This window comes from Dendrobates tinctorius, unplaced genomic scaffold (assembly GCF_039654945.1).
Source record: "Dendrobates tinctorius isolate UK_male_01 unplaced genomic scaffold, ASM3965494v1 ptg000250l, whole genome shotgun sequence".
Taxonomy (NCBI): Eukaryota; Metazoa; Chordata; class Amphibia; order Anura; family Dendrobatidae; genus Dendrobates; species Dendrobates tinctorius.
The window spans coordinates 20966043-20985727 of NW_027361917.1; the positions used below are offsets into that span (position 1 = coordinate 20966043).

The following is a 19685-nucleotide window of genomic DNA, read 5'->3' on the forward strand; positions in this document are numbered from 1 at the left end:
GGGAAACCGGATCCGGCATTGCATTTCGCCGGATCCGGTTTTTGTCAAAAGCGCCGGATCGCGCCGGACGGCGAAAACCTGATGTGTGAAAGAGGCCTAAGTCAGCTAAACCTGCTAAATTTCAGAAATGGCACAGCATGGTGAATATGATCATGGAAGGCGCTCTTGAACAAAATAATGTGATCCTTCATTATTTGTACAATAAGTACCAGCTGTGAACAATAGCCGTTGCCTTTGTTTCTGGTCCTAATGTAACGACTCCTGTTTTTGGCCCATTTGTTTTGGATGATCCTGGGCTGAACTGCCCAATAGTGTGAAATATTTCAGCCAAAGTTGTGCACTCCAGTTTACTCAACAGTTCAGAATAAGCGAAGTACCACTTGATTCTACAAATATACCGTAAAATTGTACAAATTACTACACTTAGGAGAGGTGTGCTCTTTTTTTCTCCAGAGGATGCTGCTATTGGAACATCATATCACTAGAAGACAGTGTTATAGAGAAAAAGGATTCCACAAGACTTAACAGATATACACCCATACATAATAATGGATGTCAAGAAATCACATCTTCAGTCCTATACGTATGTATACGTCATAGGTCGGGAAGGAGTTAAGCATAGTGTCACTAATGAAAAATGTGCAAGATTTTATTTTTATATACTGTACATAGTGACGAGGAATGTAACAGACATTATGCCGATTATCCGTTTTTGAGCTTTCGTTTTTGCCCCTTCCATTCTTCTAAGAATTTATTTTTCCAGTGACCTAACCTTATGCATACTTTTCTTTGCTGGACAAGTTGTACTTTTGAAGGCCACCATCCATTTTATTATGTAATGTACTGGAAAGCGGGGGGAAAAAAAAATCCACCATAGTTTTTTGGGTTTTGTATGTCTGGCATTCATTATACAGTAAAAGTGATTTGGAACCCCTTAGCAACCACCAATACGACTTTGCGAATCTTGGCCGTTTAACAATTGAGATGCTGCTGTCAATAGTCACTATGGCATCATGATGGTTAACAGAGTGTGGGGGCTTCCTCTTTAACCCCAGCAGCACCCTGAGATCATGGCTGTGTGGTCCTGATGTTTGCCATCTCAATTCACTGCTAAATAGCGGCCTTCGAGTCTGCCGGCTATAGCGGCCTGTTCAGAAGTTACCAACATTTAGGTGGCAAAAATAATATTTTTCTTATTCTGTTAAGCCACTTTGTATTAATTCCTGAACAGCACCTGGATGTAATTAATAAACTACCTGGCAGCAGTTTTGTATATGTTCAGGGGTGTTGTTTTTAAAATAGTATAACTTTTGGTATTTTTTCAATACATATGCCCTCCAAAGTCACTTCAAAACTGAATAGGTTGCTAAATTGTTGTAAATTTCCTTGAAAAAAATGAATTACTGCTTCAATTTTAAACCCTCTAACATCCTCACATAATAAAAACATTTTACAGATGGTGCTGATGTAAAGCAGATACAAGGGAAATGCTATTAACTATTTTGTGTGGTAGTACTATCTGGATTAATCATTCAAAGGTTGAAAATTGCTCATTTTTAGAAATTTGTCAAATTTTGGATTTTTTTTTATAAATAAACGCAAAACATATTTATCTAAATTTCCCATTATCATAACATATAATATGATGTGTCACAAAAAAAATAACCTCAAAATCACTGGGATATGTTGAAAAATTCCAGCGTTACTGCCACATAAAGTGACATGTCAGATGTGAAAAATTTGGCCTGGCCACTAACTGGTTAAAACTAGAGATTGACATTTAACGATTTAAAAGCTGCAGGTGGAGTTCTAGTTCTCTCGTGGCTATTAGAGGCAGATAATGGCTGAATAACACAGCGATCATCTGCCGGCAAAGATGCTGAGCTCACATGAAAGCAGGAGACCCAATATTTGACTTATCACTACACCATTAGTTGGTAATGAAGTAAAGAAGACCAAGAGTGGCCAGTTATTGCTCTTATTTTATTCCCGCTGTTCCCGAGTATGTAGCTTTTTGTTGCTTTAAAATCTGCCAATCTGTTGAAGAGATAAGAATATGAGCCTTTTAATTGCCTTTATAAAGCGGATCTTTTGGACATGTCACTATCCGAATCATGGTATGGAGGAATAACCTAGTAGCAAAAATCGACATTTTTGACCTTGTGATATGACCACTTTAACTGGTGGAGGTCAAAGTCAGTCTTCAGGAGCACATCTCTCTCCAGCCTCCAAGTTTTCTGCCCTGGGGGACAGTGTGCTCCTGATGGAGCTGCCCTGAATTGTGCACTGATGCTGCAAGAAGAGGCAGCTTTACCCATGTGGCATCGGACAAGCGCAGAGACAATGAAGGTGGATGCTATGGAAGTTATATAGCAATTTGCTTGTAAGTACAGAATCGGAGGCCAGCCACCGACGGTAGACTATAGAGGTGGACAGTAACTTAAACAATTAGCAGTTAACTATAAAATGAATAATCCTTCTGTTTTTAAGAACAGAGAGCGTTTTTAATAACAAGAAAATTGCTTCTCTGTACAAGCAATTAGCAACTTTTACAATTTATCATGACGAGAATAACCTTTTAATACCTTGATTTATATAAGATAACTGTGATTTGACATTCCCTTTAAAGATGTCTGACTTTTCGGGTCATGCTTATCTGAGAGAGTATGAATTAAAAACAGCTTAAAGTGGGCATCTAAGACTTCAGCACTCTGCACAATAAAGCTGGCAGGTTGAATAAGCTCTTTATTACTAATCTCAGCTCAGGAGTAAGGAGATTACACATGGAGTGTTTGCATATATACAATTCTTAGGTCTGTAGGGAAACCTGGCACATTCAGCCACCAACACGCTGTTTCCTGATCTTCGTAATACTGGGCTAACGTGACCATATAGTAATAGCTGCTTTAAGAAAGTAAAAGATATGTTTGGGCCAAAGCTTCATAATGGACAATGTTGACAGAGTGCAACATCGTCAAACTTTAGAGAAATGATGGTAAAATGGCTGAGGAAGCATAACAATGCACACAACCAGAACTGTTATGCATACGTTCCCTTGGCAGACAAAACAATAAGAAATCTGGTATTAGTATGGATAAAAAGCAAAGGAATTGGCCAGAACTGCCATAATCTATAAAGGTAGAGTACATGTTCTTGTCACTTACCCCCCTTCACTTTCGGCTTCCTCTGAACTAGGATATTCACCCGAGGCTTTTGTGATCTCATTTCTCTTCCTTTTTAGACTTCTGTGCTGAGGACTGACTTTCCTCCCATCATTCTTGCCTCTTAGCTCATCCCTAATTTGTTCTTCTAATTTAGGAATGGTTTCCTTCAGAAATTTCACTTCCTCCCTGAGGTCCTCAACGCTTTTCAGCAGGCTTCCCAGTTTCTCCAAGATTTGGAGTTGACGACCTTGAAGAACCACGACAGCTCCTTGATTGTTATGATTCTGGTTAGTAGCAGATGACCAGTTCTCGTGCAAGCCGAGGAAATAGCCATGTTTCCCATATCTTCTCCAACAGAACAAGGCAATGCCAACGCCTGCAGCTCCTGTAAGGATGCCCAAAAGCAAGCTCCTTTGCTCGGAGTGAATGATATTACTCATGTTAGCACAGCAAGAGCTAAATTAACGATGGTGAGATTTTTGGTAATGACTGATCAGCAAAGAGTTACAAAGTTCAATACGTAGAAGGCTACATTCTTCCTTTGCTAGATTTATTACACAGTTGTCTATGATAACGTTCTCCTAGTGAAGGTTGCCATCAAGAATGCAATGGTCGTAGTATGACCATAAGTCCCAGTTCTATTAAAAACATCTCACTTTTCAAAGGTCCAAAGTCATCGCTGAACGTCAATGATTTCTGTAAGCCTGCCAAACAGAAAAGTTGTTTAGTAACTAAGATAAGCATATTGAGCAGACACAGAAGCTTATAAAGTGCATATTATAAATCCAATATGCATGAAATCTGGAGAAAAAAAAAATATGGTCATCTATCTGGACCTCAAGGTTTAAAATTTAGGAGTCTAGGTAGATTTCCTAAGCTAAATGCGTTAAGAATTATAGCAAAATTTTGGCCAAAACACACTCATTTGCCTTGTACTACATGTGTTATATGCTTTATGCCCTTTTTATGCCTTGCTAGACAAGGGGATGTGGTTTAACCCCTTCACTCCCCATACCCCAGCCTGTTTTCATCTTTCTGACCAAGCCTATTTTTTAAATTCTGACCAGTGTCAATTTATGTGGCAATAACTCTGGAACGCTTCAACATATCCCAGTGATTCTAAGAATTTTCTTTGAAAATATTGCAATTTACAAACTTTTCATTTTTATGCCCTTAAGTTTATTATCTATTTTGTGTGGTATAGCAAACATTAACCACATCTACTTCACATTAGCATCATTTTTTAAAGTAACTTATATGACACAATGTGATAAAAAATACCCAAAAGTAACACCATTAAAAAAAAAACTACACCCATCAAAGTGCTCAAAACTACATTCAAGAAGTTTATTAACCCTTTAGGGGCTTCACAGGAATTAAAGCAATGTGGGAGTAAAACATGTAAATTTTATTTTTTCCCCAATCAAAACATTGATTTAGCCCTAAATTTTGCATTTTCAAAAAGGTAACAGGAGAAAACGGACTATACAATTTATTGTGCAGTTTTTCCTGAGTACACCGATACCCCATATGTGGTTGAAAACTACTGTTTAGGTACACGGCAAGGCTCAAAAGGGAAGGAGCACCATTGACTTTTGAAGTGCAGAATTGGATGGAATAGATAGCGGACACCACATTACGTTTACAGGGCCCCGATATGCCTAAACAGTGGAAACCACCCCAAAAGTGCCTCCATTTTGGAAACTACACCCAAGGAACTTAGAGATGGAGTGCCATATTGGAGTTCAGATTTTGCTGGAATCGTTTGGGTGTGCCATGTCACATTGGCAGAGCCCCTGATGAGCCATAACAGAAAACCTCTCTCTAAGTTTATACCACTGGGCAGTGAAGAAAAATTATTAAATTTTTACCACAAAAATGTAGCCTCATTGTGAAGAAACCAGAGTATATCTTAATTACCCAGACAACTATGTTTTTGCAAACCAAGAAGAATTGACTTTTTATCTGTATATTGGTTTGTGGATTTGAGTGTTTATTTCTTGTGGGTCAAGAAGAAAAACTTGCAAATTGATATTGTCATGATCCATGCTGGATCATGACAGATAAAAGAGCATGTAACCTTTTTTTTCCTTAAGCTGTGTACTTAAGTTTGGTTTTGCCCCCAGTGGCCATTAGGATTATTACACAGTGGTGTCTTTTGTTCTAGTTTGCCCCCGGTGGTGGTGAGCGTCATTGCACTCTGGTTTCTTTAGTTTAGTGCATGTGATTATAAAGCAGGTGTGATTGCTCTGGCTCTGCTATAAAAGAGTGTCAGGTGTTGCAATCACTGTTGGTGATAGTGTTCATTTCAACCATCCTTGGTGGAGGAAGGATCTAGAGAGAGGTCCTGGCAGGTCAGTCAGAGCCCTGTTGTGGAAGGAGTCAGAGGGGATTTCCTTGCAGCTCTGACAGAGCTTGGTGGCAGCTATTCAGGAGGAAAGCTGCATTCTGGTGGTGGACTCTGTTGCTGGGAGCAAGAACAACAGAGCAAAGCTAAGTGGTGTTTCCCTGTTTGTATTTTTCCCTGGTGTGTATTAGTACAGCGGTGGGGCCAGTGCCTGCATCACCCAGCTCCCTAGCAAGGGATAGGTGTAGGGTGTGCTAGGGTGACAGGTATCCTGATCGGCGCCCGGTGCAGAACCGGCCTAGGGAATGTTAGGAGTGTGAGGGACACTGACTCAGGGGAGTGCAGGAGGTCTCCACGTCCCTGTCCCCCATCGCAGGACCCACCGTTGTAACTGTTTCCCCTTCTCCCGTGTCTTGTTGTTTTAGTTACCAGCCTGCGGGCCGTGTCACACAGGACAGTTTCACGTGCCGTGTCTTGTTGTTTCAGTTACCGGCCTGCTGGTCGCGTCACACAGGACTGGTCCACGTGACAGATATACCATTTAACATACTGTGTAAGTCTGTAATAGTGACTTATACAAAGTGTGTTTATCTTTGTTTATTGCGTGCTGATATGCTAATTGTGCAATGTATTCTGGAAACAGTCAGTTGACTTCGAAAGTAAAGAGGGAAGAGAATGTGAGGGTGGACAGAAGGACACTCAGTAATTCTAAAAATAGCTTACATGCCTCGGGTGTAAAAAGGCTCACAGAGCAGATCTCAACACACAGAGCTACCAGCGGGATATTCTGCAAAACACCCAATGGACGAGAGACAGGACTGCAGCCAAGTCATCATGGCACCATCACGAGGGACACGGATCTATGGTTCTATAGGAAACAAACTAGGGTTTTTTGGCTCCGGTTGGAAGGACACAGATCTGATCCAGTGACCATATCTGAAACATGGATTTGTTTGGCGAAAGCCAGGTTTTGGGACCCACCGGTCGCCTGGTTCCATGCAGATGATCGGATAAGCTAGGTGGTGACTCTCATGTCAACTGGCTTTGGACCTTTTACAGACTCTATGGACTGTTCTCTGTCATCCCCCTATGCTTGTCGTTACCTCTTCTCTGTGTGTGTATCACAGGTGGAATAGCAACCCTGGGAGCTCTGACGTGGTGTCAACTGGCTTTGGACCTTTTACAGACTCTATGGACTGTTCTCGGTCATCTTCCTACGCTTGTCGATATCTCTTCTCTGTGTGTGCATCACAGGTGGAAGTGCAACTCTGGGAGCTCGGATATAACACCTACCATTATCCCAGCGAGTCAACGGAAGGGTGAGACCCTGTAATGTGCACCATCCTAGGGTAATCACTGGGATTGTTCTGTTTGCTATTGAGTGCTGTGGTTCAATAAAGTATTGCCACACTGTTTTACCTTAACCATGTTATCTGTGTAGTGTATTGCCTACGAGGAGATAGAGAGGGCGTTCAGTGGTATGAGCCTTGGTCCATGCAGTCTTGCTAAAGGCAGCCGGGCCAGCGGACGAGAGCACCCACTGACCTCGTTTCTCCACACTCATATTTTACATTTTCACATGGGGAAATGGGTAAAACTGGCAACACAATTTGTCACACAATTTCTGCCAAATGTGGCAATGCCCCGTATGTGACTGTACAGTACTTTTAAGCCCCACGGTGAGATTCGAGAGGGACAGAGTGCTATTTTATTCTTGGAGAACAAGTTATTGTAGAACAGTTTGCAGACTCCATATACATAGCCCCTAGGTGACAGAAGAGTCAAATTTATCTTCAAATTACCCCATAATGTTAATTAAACCCTTCGGGAAATTTATCTACAGGTGTAGTGACGATTTTGACTTCATAAGTGTTTTTCAAAAACAAGCAGTATTGGATGTTGCCTAGTAAAAATTGCAAATCTACCTGTAGTGCCCATATATTGTATTTCCTACACATTGTGCCCAGCTCATTAGGATTTGGAAGCGCCAAATTTGATGTATTTGTTTTGGAGGGTGAGGAACCATAGAGCTTTTCCAGAGCCTTTGTACTATCAATAACGTGAAAGCCTCCTGTATTTCCATTGACAGATGAAAGACCCGACATGCTTTTTTGTGGATTTAGTTGAAGCTTTTCTTGGGAACATTTTACATAACATTTTGGAACACATTTATTCTGTGCTCTACACTAATCACTTACATGGAGGTTTCCATCTAAATCTCCGAATTACATGATTCATATGAAAATCTCAAGGGATTCATTCACTATAATGAGGTAGGAGCGTTACCATTGACTCAGTATGGCCTCATACGCTTTTCAGAGATGCACAAAACTATGGACGAATGTGCTTATATGCACGTTTAAATGCTTTTATGCACTGCCGAATCATAGGACAGAGTGCAAATTGTCCATCTGCCTCAACATAGGGAATCTTGTGTCGGGTGGGTTCTTGTCTGAATCACGTATTTTAGAGATTTACATGAAAATTCAGGGTAGAGCGCAGGATAAGCGTGAGCTGAGCCTTACTTATGCTACACATAGCAGGGCTGAAGCAAAATCATCTGCCATGACAAGCACCGAGGAATCTTCCACAGACCTCCAGTTGTCATGCTTGTGATCACGTGACAGGGGCGCCAATGGGCGGGGGTTGTGACACTCTTCTGGAGCGTTCATGTTAAATGCCGCTGTCAGAGATTGACAGCGGCATTTAACATGTTAAAAGCCGTGGGTGGATCGCGATTCCAACTGCTACTATTAGGGTTACTTGACAGCTGATCAAATCAAATGTCAAGTGCCAGGAAAGATGCAGGCTCAGCGTCGGAGCCCGCATCAAATGCCGGGACACAACCCGTGACGTAACTATACATCATAGGTCGTGAAAGGGTTAGGGGGTTAACTAGTGCAAAAGTTTTGTATTTAGGGTCATTCCAGACGTAGCAATTCCCAAATGTGATTTTTTTTTTTTTCCACAAAATTTACTTATTTATTGGTTTCATATTTTTTCCACTGTTTTGTCCTTTATTTTGATTTTTTTTTAAATATGTAAACTTTTTTTCTTACTTAGTCCCTCAATGACCATGCTCCAAGCATTAATAACATGACATTGAGTTCACATGGCAACAATCTGGCTTTCGCGATGATTTCACGAGTGCACTGATTATAAGGGAGAGCCAGCTCCCGCCTTCTCCCATCCTTCTAGATGCTGCGAACAATACCGATTGCGGCATTTAAGGGGTAAAATTGTGCTGGCTGTGAAAGCCGGAGCTCAGTTATAACTCAAGCTGAGCTCCCAGATCAGAAATCCTTTGCCACGTACGATCGCCATGATGTACCTATAAGGCAAAGGTCGGGAACCTTTTCCGAACAGGACGTATAGGTACAGCAAAGGGGTTAAAGAGAAACTGTCAGCAAGAATTTGCAATGTAAAGTAAGAACATGGCCATAATGGCGCTGTTAGACAGATTAATTTGATACTTATGATAAAGAAATCGGCTTATTTATTCTTTAATCAGCATTTGAAGTTTTCCTCTAATGAGATTTAAGTGCACAGGGCTGGACACTGCACTGGGTCTTCTCCTCCTACCCAACCCGCTTGTTGGCCTCCAGTGTTTGAATGACAGGCCACTTAATTTTCAGTGACTGGCCTAATGTTATAAATCTGGTGCCAGTGCTGTCATTGCCATATGTGGCAAGTCTGCAGATTGATTTCCTGGCTGGTCTATAATAAAATCTGGCACCAGTAAGACCCCTGTGCTCCTAAATCTCATTGGAAGAAAACGGATTTCTTCACTAAATGTATTAAGTTGTATACCAGTGCCATTATAGCCTTGTGTTCACTGTACATTGTAAAATCGTGCCGATACGTTTTTAAAGTAAAGCACAGCAAAATTGCTGTCAAATTTTTAGGAAAAATTTCCTGTGCAAAGTAAGCCTATAAACAGTCTAGAGATTCAACAAGATGATGAGATTGATATTCACAGACTAGCTAATGTAATCATTCAGCTTCTAAAACTAGGCAGTCTTAGGAAATCTACTCCACAATGTTTGTGAGCCATGGGCACATTCCATATGGCAGTGACGCTGACCACAGTAAACATGCTTCCATTTTAAAGTAATGAAATAATGAAACTTGCTGGGGGGATATGTCATCCCTTATCTATAGAATTATACAGATGTGCAAAAAGATTCAAACTACCCTTCTCCAGCATCTAGTTCGGTCCTCAGTGTTAGGCGGTCCAGGGCACTCACTGTCTGTGTATGCAGATTCTTTCAGTGTTTTAACATTTTTTAAATATTCAAATAAAGGAGTGTAAAAGCAAGTAAAAAAGTGACAAAAACATGTGTAAGGTACACTATGTATAAACATGCCCCTATGTATGAAAGACTATTAATCATTGAGAAAATATGCCCATACCCATTAGGCATTGCTGAGCAATGGGATCTGGCTGCTGGGACTCCAAAATCCCAAGAACTGAAATGCCCGAGTGAATGGCGCTTAAAGCATTCTTTATGGGATTGTGAAAATTAGTGAGTACAACGCTTTATTCTGCCAAAGCATTTCAGAGCCCCATTCTCTGGATCGGTGGAGCTCCAAGCGATAGGACTGCTACCGAGTTATAAATTTCAGTGTTAAAAAATGCCCTTTCAAAGGGTACCTGTAATTTGTATGAATTTTAGAGACCACAATTTGAAAAGCCATTTGGGGGCTACATATGGGAAAGACTCATCACTCAGCTAGAGAGGAGCAGCGAGAGGCCGCCCTGGACTAGTCAGGCCTCTCTATAGTATCCGGATAGCTTGGCAAACTGTCTTCTCCAGAACATCACAGTGTAAAACACACCTGGCTGCAGTTGCGCAGATAATCTCTGATTCAGGCTGCACGTGGTTCGGGCATATGAATCTAATGACTTATTCCCTTTAAGCAAAGGAATAGCAGAGATTTCAATTAATACAATTTTAAATTTATATATTTTTAATTAATATAAAGTTTTAGGGGAACAGATTTAGAATAAGTTTCCAGTGCTCTATTATTATTATTAATATTACTAGATGGAGACCGAGGGCGGTAATGTCACGACGGGGGCAGGCTTTGCAGGGTTGAGAATCCCCCCCCCCCCCCATGTGCTCACCCACCTATCCACTCTCTCTTTCCCCATGGCCTTTGCTGCTTTCCTTTCCTTTTTAGGAGGAGCCATGTTGGCGTTATTTGCTTTTTAAAGGGGTTTTCCCACGAACTAAAGTTCATTTTAAAAATTGTCTGTGTCTGACCGTGTACAGAACATACCACAGCTCCTGGGCAGGGGAGGAAGCAGAAGACAATACTGACATTATGGCAAGAGATCGCAGAGGATACATTTTGTGAGGTAAAATATTGTTTAAAAACAGTCAGTGAAATATTTTACCTCACAAAATGAATCCTCTGTGATTCTTTGCTGTAATGTATTAGTCAGTATTGTCAGGAGATGTGGCATGCCCCCTATACGGTCAGACAGACAATTTTTAAAATTAACTTTCGTTCATGGGAAAACCCCTTTAATGTGACCGGCTTCCTCTGCCTGTAGACACGTCGTGCATCTTCCACCGGGAACAGTCGAATGATTCAATGCGCCAGCGCGGAATTCGCGCAGGCGCAGTAAATCAGACCGCCGCCATCTTTGTGCAGATAGATAGCAGCGTTCACATTAAAACTGCGCATTCGCTCCTCCTGTACAAAGATGGTGGCGGTCAGTGAATCATTCGGCTAATCCCAGCAGCGGCGTGTTAGCGACGGTGTTCCGCTGGTGGTACCGCGCAAGAGGCTGCGTACGGCATATACAGAGTGTGTGTGTGTGGTGTGTATGGCATATACAGAGTGTGTGTGGTGTGTACAGCGTATACAGTGTGTGTTGCATACAGCATATACAGTGTGCTTGTGTGCGTGGTGCGTACGGCGTATACAGTGTGTGTGTGTGGTGTGATGGTGTTCCGCTGGTGGTACCGCACAAGAGGCTGGTACCACCAGCAGTTTTCATATTGAGACACCCATCACTTGGGTGTCCCAATATGGCGGTCAAACATGAGCAAAACAAGGCACACACAAGTACAGAAGGAGAAAGCACCCTGCCCGCGAGGGCTACAGTCTACAGGGATGGGTGAGGATACACTAGGAGAGGGTAGAGATGGTCGTGCAGCGATCACTGCAGGATCACTGCAGGTTGTAGGCTTGTCGGAAGACGTGGGTCTTCAGGTTCCGTTTGAAGGTTTCCGTGGTAGACGAAAGCCTGATGTGTTGGGGTAGAGAGCTCCAGAGTATAGGGGAAACACAGGAGAAGTCTTGTATGCGGTTGTGGGAGGAAGAGATAAAAGGGGAGTAGAGAAGGAGATCTTGAGAGGATCGAAGGTTGCATGTAGTTAAGTACCGGGAGACCATGTCACAGATGTATGGAGGAGAAAGGTTGTGGATGGCTTTGTATGTCATAGTTAGGGTTTTGAATTGGAGCCTCTGGACAATAGGAAGCCAGTGAAGGGCTTGGCATAGAGGAGAGGGTGGAGAATAACGGGTGCGTGTCATGTTTCCTCCATGCCCACCGGCTCTCGGCGTCTCTGTGGGCGGCTGACGTCAGGTCACATGATAGTGCACTGGCACCGCCTCCCCTGACGTGGACGCCGGCCGGCATTGATGTATGCATGACGGCGCATACATCAACTTTGGCATCATTTTATTTATGGGGTCCGCCCCCTCGGTTTGCCTCCTCCTGTCTCCTCAGTGTTTGCGCTGCGTTGAGATCTCCCGGCGCATCCTGGGTTGAGACAGTGAGAGTGTCCGATGTGGTGGTTGCCCTAGCAACCTACATCACTTCCGGGTCTTTGCCGATTGGTTCCAGTCTCCTTCTTAAACTCGTCACACTCACTTGCGTCAAGCCCCCTGACGAAGGCTCGCCGAAACGCGCGTTGGGGTGACGCCGGTGTGCTGCTGTTCTCATTCCCTCCTTTATCTCCCTCGTGGCTTGGCGATTTTAACTTGGTATGTACTTGGAACTAAATGTCTTTATTCCTGGTAATATTATATGGCCACTACGCTTTAATGACTGCTGCTTGGGCGATATTATAAATTTCTTTCTTATGATATCATATTTGAGGGAATGTTTAAATATGAATTATCCAAATCTAAGTGGTGATTTGCCACTTTCTATATAAAAAAAGGATTTTTTTGTTATTTGAGGCAGCACACCTGTGTCCCGTTTGTTTGTTTGTTAACTGCACATAGCACTTTGGTGTTTATTACCCTGTACCTGCTATTATATTTGTAATTTAATAAAATATTTACATATTTTGATTATTTTGGACTTGATCGTTTTTTCTGTTTGGTTGTCGTTCATACTTAAAGAAAGAAGCAAAGTCTTTAGCGGAAATGAGAGGAGAGGGAGGTAAGGCAGGGGGACGGAGTAGAGAATTGAAAGTGTTGAAAAGGTGTTTAGGGTTGTGAGACAGGGAGGATATGAGATGAGAAGTAGGTTTATTTTGCGGCAGTGAGCGTGGACTTGAAGCTGGTGAGGGACTGCTTGTATGCGATGAAGAGAGGGGGATGGGCACTGGGAGAGGAGAGGGAAAAGAATGTCAGTAGGTTGTGGTCAGACAGGGGGAGGGGTGAATAAGTGAGATTAGTAAGGGAACAGAGGCGGGTGAAGATGAGGTCCAGTGTGTTGCCATCTTTGTGAGTGGTCGCGGAGGACCACTGAGTGAGCCCAAAGGAGGCAGCCAGTGATAAAAGTTTAGAGGCAGCTGGGGTGGAAGCGTCAATGGGGATATTGAAGTCATCCATGATGAAAGTGGGGATGTCAGCAGAAAGGAAATGAAGTAGCCAGGTGGTGAAGTGGTCGAGAAAGGTGGAGATGGCTAGCTCTGGGGGGCGGTAGATGACAGCCAGCTGGAGGTTGGCAGAGGAATAGATGCGGACGGAGTGCACCTCAAACGAGGGATGAGTAGCGGAGGGTGGTAGCTACACGGCATCACTCTTATAAACTGAACATCTGTTATAATTCATTTACTGTGCCACACAGCGGGCACTAGATGACTGACATGTAGCACTGCGGCAGAAAACCATGTGGCCATAACTGCTTAATAATAATTTTGTCAGGTGTAGCTTCTATTGCTAGTCTGAGGATGTTCACAGATGCAGCATCTTGCCGCATGCGTCCTAAACTAAACCCAATGTATTACCAATCAGCCGCACAAGCTTGAAACCATCAGACACAAGCAGCAAAAAGCGGCATCGTCCTGAGAAGGTGTAATATAGATGCCTAAAAGGAGATCCTGCGGCACACATTTCTCATTATAGTCAATGAAGAGTGTTGGGCATGTGCTCAGCTGTTCCCATGTTGGTTGCTATATGCGTGACTGTATTATTCAAGATATTTCCACAGATCCTGAATACATTATTTTGTATGAGTCCTATAGGCGTACCCAGAAGCATATTGGTTTAGTAAAAAAAAAAACAGTCATGGGAATAAGTTTTAAGCAGAGGTACTGGTGCAACCTCATGAGAAACGTAATTTTTTTTATAGTGACATTCATAGTGTCTCTAACACGGATCACCCTTAGGTACGTGCCCACGACTGTCAAATATTGACAGCACATTAACTTAAGCAAATATTCTCCCAATATTTGAGCTACTGGATGCAGCTTTTTAATCTTATCTGACCATCTAAGGCCTGTTTCACACTTCCGTTTTTGACCATCAGTCAAAATGCGCCGTTTTTGCAAAAAAATGGATCCGCCTTTTTTTTGGCGGATCCGTTTTTTTCCTCATTGATTTGCATTACCGGCGGATCTTGACAGATGGCCATCCGTTGGATCCGTTTTTTTGCGGATCCGTCAATTTTTTTCCGTCCGCCAAGATGCCTGGACGGACCATGTGACTTTTTTTTGCTGCAGGATCCGCATTTTTATAGTGCGCATGCCCGGAGGAATGAAGTCAGCCGGAAAAAAATTCTCTCTCTCCTTCCCGGGTAGCGGTTCCTTTAAAATTCTTCATTCATCGGATCCGTAAAAAAAAAAAACGGTCCGGTGACATCCGTTCACATCAGTTACCAATGGATCCGCTTTCCGCCATTTTGGCGGATTTTAACTGACACAAAAAAACTGAAGTGTGAAACAGGCCTAATCAGGGAAGGGTGACAGGACAGTAATAGACCCTTACAGATCACTCTGCTTGACCAGTGATACTACTAGTGATGAACGAACATGCTCAGATAAGGTGTTATGCTCGGGCGCTAACAGTGCCTTCAGCACACTAGAAAAATATGTTCGAGTCCCCGCGGCTGCATGTCTCGCAGCTATTTGGCAGCCACAACACACGTATGGACTGCCTGTTTCTTAGGCAATCCCTCCATGTGTTGCGGCTGTCCAACAGCTACGAAGACATGCAGCCGTGGGGACTCGAACATATTATTCGAGCACGCCGAAGACACTCGGTTAGCACCCGGCATAACACCTTATCCGAGCACGTTTACTAATCACTAATAAAGACATCCACATTACAGCGCAATGAACCTAGAAACTACCAATATATTAACACAGAGTCGGCTTTGACCCTCGCACAGTGGAAATTATTTGTGACACTATAAGGCTGTGTGCACACGCTGCGGATTCTGCTGCGGTTCCGCAGCGGGTTTGGCCGCTGCGGGTCCGCAGCAGTTTTTGCTGCGGTGTACAGTACCATTATTCCCTATGGGAATCAAAAACCGCAGTGCAGACGATGCGGAATTTTCCGCGCGGATTATCTGCGGTTTTCAATCCGCAGAAAGAATTGACATGTCAATTCTTTCTGCGGATTCTGCTGCGGTTTGCCATCTCCTCCATTGAGGAGATGAAAAACCGCAGGGCAATCAGCAGGTAAAACCGCAGGTCTTTTGAACTGCGGTTTCACCTGCGGATTTTACAAAATCCGCGAGGATGAATCCGCACCACAATCCGCAGCGTGTGCACGTACCCTAAGGCTAAGTGCACACGTTGCAGAAAATTTCTGCACAAAAACCTGAATCCCTTCCCAGAAACCGCACCTATTTTTCCGCGGCGTTTTTTGTGCGTTTTTTGCGCGGCTTTGATGCGTTTTTGATGCGTTTTTTACCGCAGCGGTTTCTAAAAGCATGGGAGACGCCTAAACCGCGGAAAAAAACACAAAATTAATGTGCATGCTGCGGTTTTTACCGCGATGCGGTTTTTTCGCGGTAAAAAACGCATCAATGTGCACAAAAAGTGCAAAATGCATAGAAATGACTGTGCACCTTATTTTTAGCGGTTTTATAGTGAAAACCGCGGTAAAAACCGCTAAAAAAAACGTTGTGTGTGAACACAGCCAAAAAGTTATCTGGACTTGTGTCAGCAGAGACAGAGGTCAGGAAAAGAAGGATGCTGATCCCCTGCTCCTGTGCCACAGCCAGAGGGGTCTACAGCATGCTGGGGAAGGTTTACAGTCAGCAATGGCTGACAAAATATACAATAACCCTGCCCTTGGCTTCCTATGTGCTGCTGTGACATATTGTCACTGCCATGAGGGTATTCCCTGCACAGAGTGAGGACTCCATGACTGCTCCAGCCGCACAGGTCAGTGAGAGGACGCGACAGCCCCAGGGCACTCACCACTGTGTTACGGCTCGCAGCTGCAGCTCCTCGTATTTGACACCTCGGTGTGTGCCAGCAGCGCGGTCTCGGTTGCCACACAAGAATGTAGAGACATTAGTTCCGGAAGAGAAAAGGTCCCTCCCCTTCTCTTACACAATGTAGGCGGGATGAGGGAGCTCGAACTGTCGCTGCCGGTCCAGTGATGCCGGAGGTGGTGGTGCCCTGAGGTCCAAGGACAGTGGGAGTCACAGCTCCGGCTCTGTAGGACAGTGCTGCGAGAGAGACTGTATATAATATAAATATATATATGTGTAATAAAAACATATATAGTCAGAAGCTGAGACAATGCATTGTACACCCTCACTCCATACTATATATATGGGTAGATATTATTAATAATTATCACTGGACACCTAAAGTTCTGCTCCTGGTATAAAGACCCCGCGCTCCGAGTGTTCCCTTTTAATGCTTTGTTCTGAGATCACTTCTTAGAAACCCTAATTAGGCTGGTTTTACACTTGCCGTATTTTTGCGGGCCGATTTCACAGCCCCAATAGATGTCTATGGGGCCGCAAAAATTCCATGGTGCGCCATATGCCGCACGGCCGTAAGGGCCGTTTTTGCAGCCATGATAAAAGATTGAGCTTGCTCGATCTTTTATACGGCGTACGGACACAGCCCCCATTGTAGCCAATGGGGCCGCCAAAACAACAGTTTATTTTTGCGGTGCGCCGTCACTTACGGTTTTGCGGGATAGTATTGGAAAAAAAAAAACAATCCACAAACTTTTTTGTGGCCCGTTATTGCGGTACAACACAAAAAATGCAGGGATACGGCCCGCAAAAACAGACCGCAAAAAAATGCGGTAATTGTAAACACCGGCCTTAGAAATGTCGTCCACAGCTGGACAGCCACTAATTAATAACCCCAGGGTGCAGCAAAAGAAAACACTACACTAACCTCCTAGACTGTCACAGGTGAGTCTGACTTCTATACCAGGAAAGATCTTTGAACAAATTATTAAACAACATGTATGTCAGTACCTGGATAAGAACGAAGTGATCAAACAGAGTCAGCATGGGTTTGTAACTAATAAGTCATGTCAGAGTAACTTAATTTCCTTCTATGACGGTATCACTGATTGGGTGGATCAGGGAAATGCTGTAGATATAGTATATCTTGACTTCAGCAAAGCATTTGACAAAGTCTCTCATACAATCCTTATTGAAAAAATGGCTAAGTATGGAATGGACAAGGCAACTGTTAGGTGGATTCATAACTGGCTTAGTGATCGGACCCAAAGAGTGGTCGTAAATGGCTGCACATCCAGTTGGAAGAATGTCTCAAGTGGGGTACCACAGGGCTCTGTCCTGGGCCCTGTATTGTTCAACATCTTTATCAACGATTTAGATGCAGGAATTGAGGGTAAACTGATTAAATTTGCTGATGACACAAAGCTAGGAGGGATAGCTAATACTAGAGAAGAGAGAGAGAGGATTCAAAAAGATATAAATAAACTGGAGAAGTGGGCAGCAACTAACAGAATGGTTTTTAACAGGGAAAAATGCAAAGTCCTAAATCTGGGCAATAAAAATGAAAAAAGCGTATACAGAATGGGAGGAATAGGCCTAAGCAACAGCACATGTGAAAAAGACTTGGGTATACTAATAGATCACAGACTGAATATGAGTCAAATGCAATTCTAGGATGTATTAACAGAAGCATACAGTCTAGATCACGTGAAGTCATTATTTCCCTCTACTCCTCTTTGGTCAGACCTCATCTGGAATATTGTGTCCAGTTTTGGGCGCCACATTTTAAAAAAGACATCAACAAACTGGAGCAAGTTCAGAAAAGAGCAACCAGAATGGTGACCGGTCTGCAAACCCTGTCTTATGAGGAAAGGTTGCAGGATCTGGGATTGTTTAGTTTGCAAAGAGAAGACTGAGAGGAGACTTAATAGCTGTCTACAAATATCTAAACGGCTGTCACATTGTAGAAGGATCAACTTTATTATCATTTGCACAAGGAAAGACTAGAAGCAATGGGATGAAACTGAATGGGAGGAGACATAGATTAGATATTAGAAAAAACTTTTTGACAGTTAGAGTGATCAATGAGTGGAACAAGCTGCCATGAGAAGTGGTGAGTTCTCCTTCAATGGAAGTCTTCAAGCAGAGGCTGGACAGACATCTGTCTGGGATGATTTAGCGAATCCTGCTTTGAGCAGGTGGTTGGACCAGATGGCCCAGGAGGTCCCTTCCAACTCTACCATTCTATGATTCTATGAGGTCCTCTGGCCTCCATCCCAAACTATGTCAACTGACCTCTGCAGCCAATCTGTGGCCTTCACATTTGCATCTGAGAGAATGAATTTGTGTTTCAGACAAAACTGTGAATACTGCAGTCAATCAGCGCTTGCTGATTGGCTGCAGCAGTCACATGACATTGTTTAGGTTAGCTGGCGGGAGAGGACACAAGGCAAAGAGTGATGTAGCAATGGCAGTCCTGGAGGTAAGCATAAATTTATTTTTCTATTATGGTTCACCCTGGGGCTATTATTAAGCGGTTATGATGCATTAAAAAAGGGGAGCAGGTGAATCCCGCATTGAGGGCATTAAGGACGTCTTCCAGTTTTGGAAAACCCCTATTCCCCGGCTTTACTGCTTTTAAAATGGCTGTAAAATGGTCAAAGTAAGGGCTAGGGGGCTGCAAAAGGGAGCAAAATGGGGGTAAGAGCAGGACAATTGCCCCGCAAACAAATGTGGATACAGAAATGACTTAAAATAACATGGAATAAAAAATGAGAACCTAGAACCAGGAGGCGGAGGTCCAACTGGAGGAGGAGGTTGATGTTGCGATGTAGGTGGAAGAGGGAAGAGAGGAGGTATACAACATTGTTTTTGTATTTTTTCTTTAAGAAAATGACTTAAAAAAACATAGAATAAAATATAACAATCTAGAACCAGGAGGTGGAGGTTCAAGTAGAGTAGTAGGTAGAGGAGGTGGACATGGCGGTGTAGTTGGAAGAGGCGGAGGAGGTAGTAAACACTTTTGTTTTTTTATTTGGGGAGGCCCCAAAATTAAACAAATGGTAAATAGAGTATAACAATGGGATAATGGAGACTATCACACTAACCAACTTGCTATTAAAAAACATGAAAAATCAAGCTAAAAAGGTTTTGCCTTAATAAGGTGGATGCTAATAGCATACAGTATATATATATATATATATATATGTGTGTACCGTATTTTTTGGACCATAAGACGCACTTTTTCCCCCCAAAATTTTAGGGAAAAGTGGGGGGTGCGTCTTATGGTCGAAATATACTAACCTCCGGAGGCTGGTGCGGGTGCCGCGGGGCTCTGTAGTGCGGTGGTGGCAGCGGGCTGTGCTCCGGTGCAGGGGTAGCGGCTCTCTGGGCTCCGGTGCAGGGGCGGCGGCTCCGCCGGCATTACCTCCAAGCCCGGAGGCCCCCGCACATCCCTTGCTGGCCGCCGCCATGTTGCGGTGGCCTCCGGGAACATGGACGCCGGGAAGATGGCCGACGGTCCGGGGACGGCGCATGCGCA

The 19685-nt window shown here is 43.4% G+C and overlaps 1 protein-coding gene across 1 annotated transcript in view; it reads right to left on the minus strand.

Moving 5' to 3' along the window:
* The window catches only part of LOC141063469 (regulator of microtubule dynamics protein 2-like), a 154800-nt gene extending 138502 nt beyond the window's left edge, over positions 1–16298 (minus strand). Inside the window, exons 1-2 of the mRNA XM_073557512.1 lie at positions 16131–16298; positions 3165–3868 (exon numbers count right to left, since the gene is read on the minus strand). Of these exons, the coding sequence (XP_073413613.1) occupies positions 3165–3604 (440 nt within the window). The 5' untranslated portion in view covers positions 3605–3868; positions 16131–16298. The remainder of the gene's footprint in view (positions 1–3164; positions 3869–16130) is intronic.
* Between the last annotated feature and the right edge of the window lie 3387 nt (positions 16299–19685).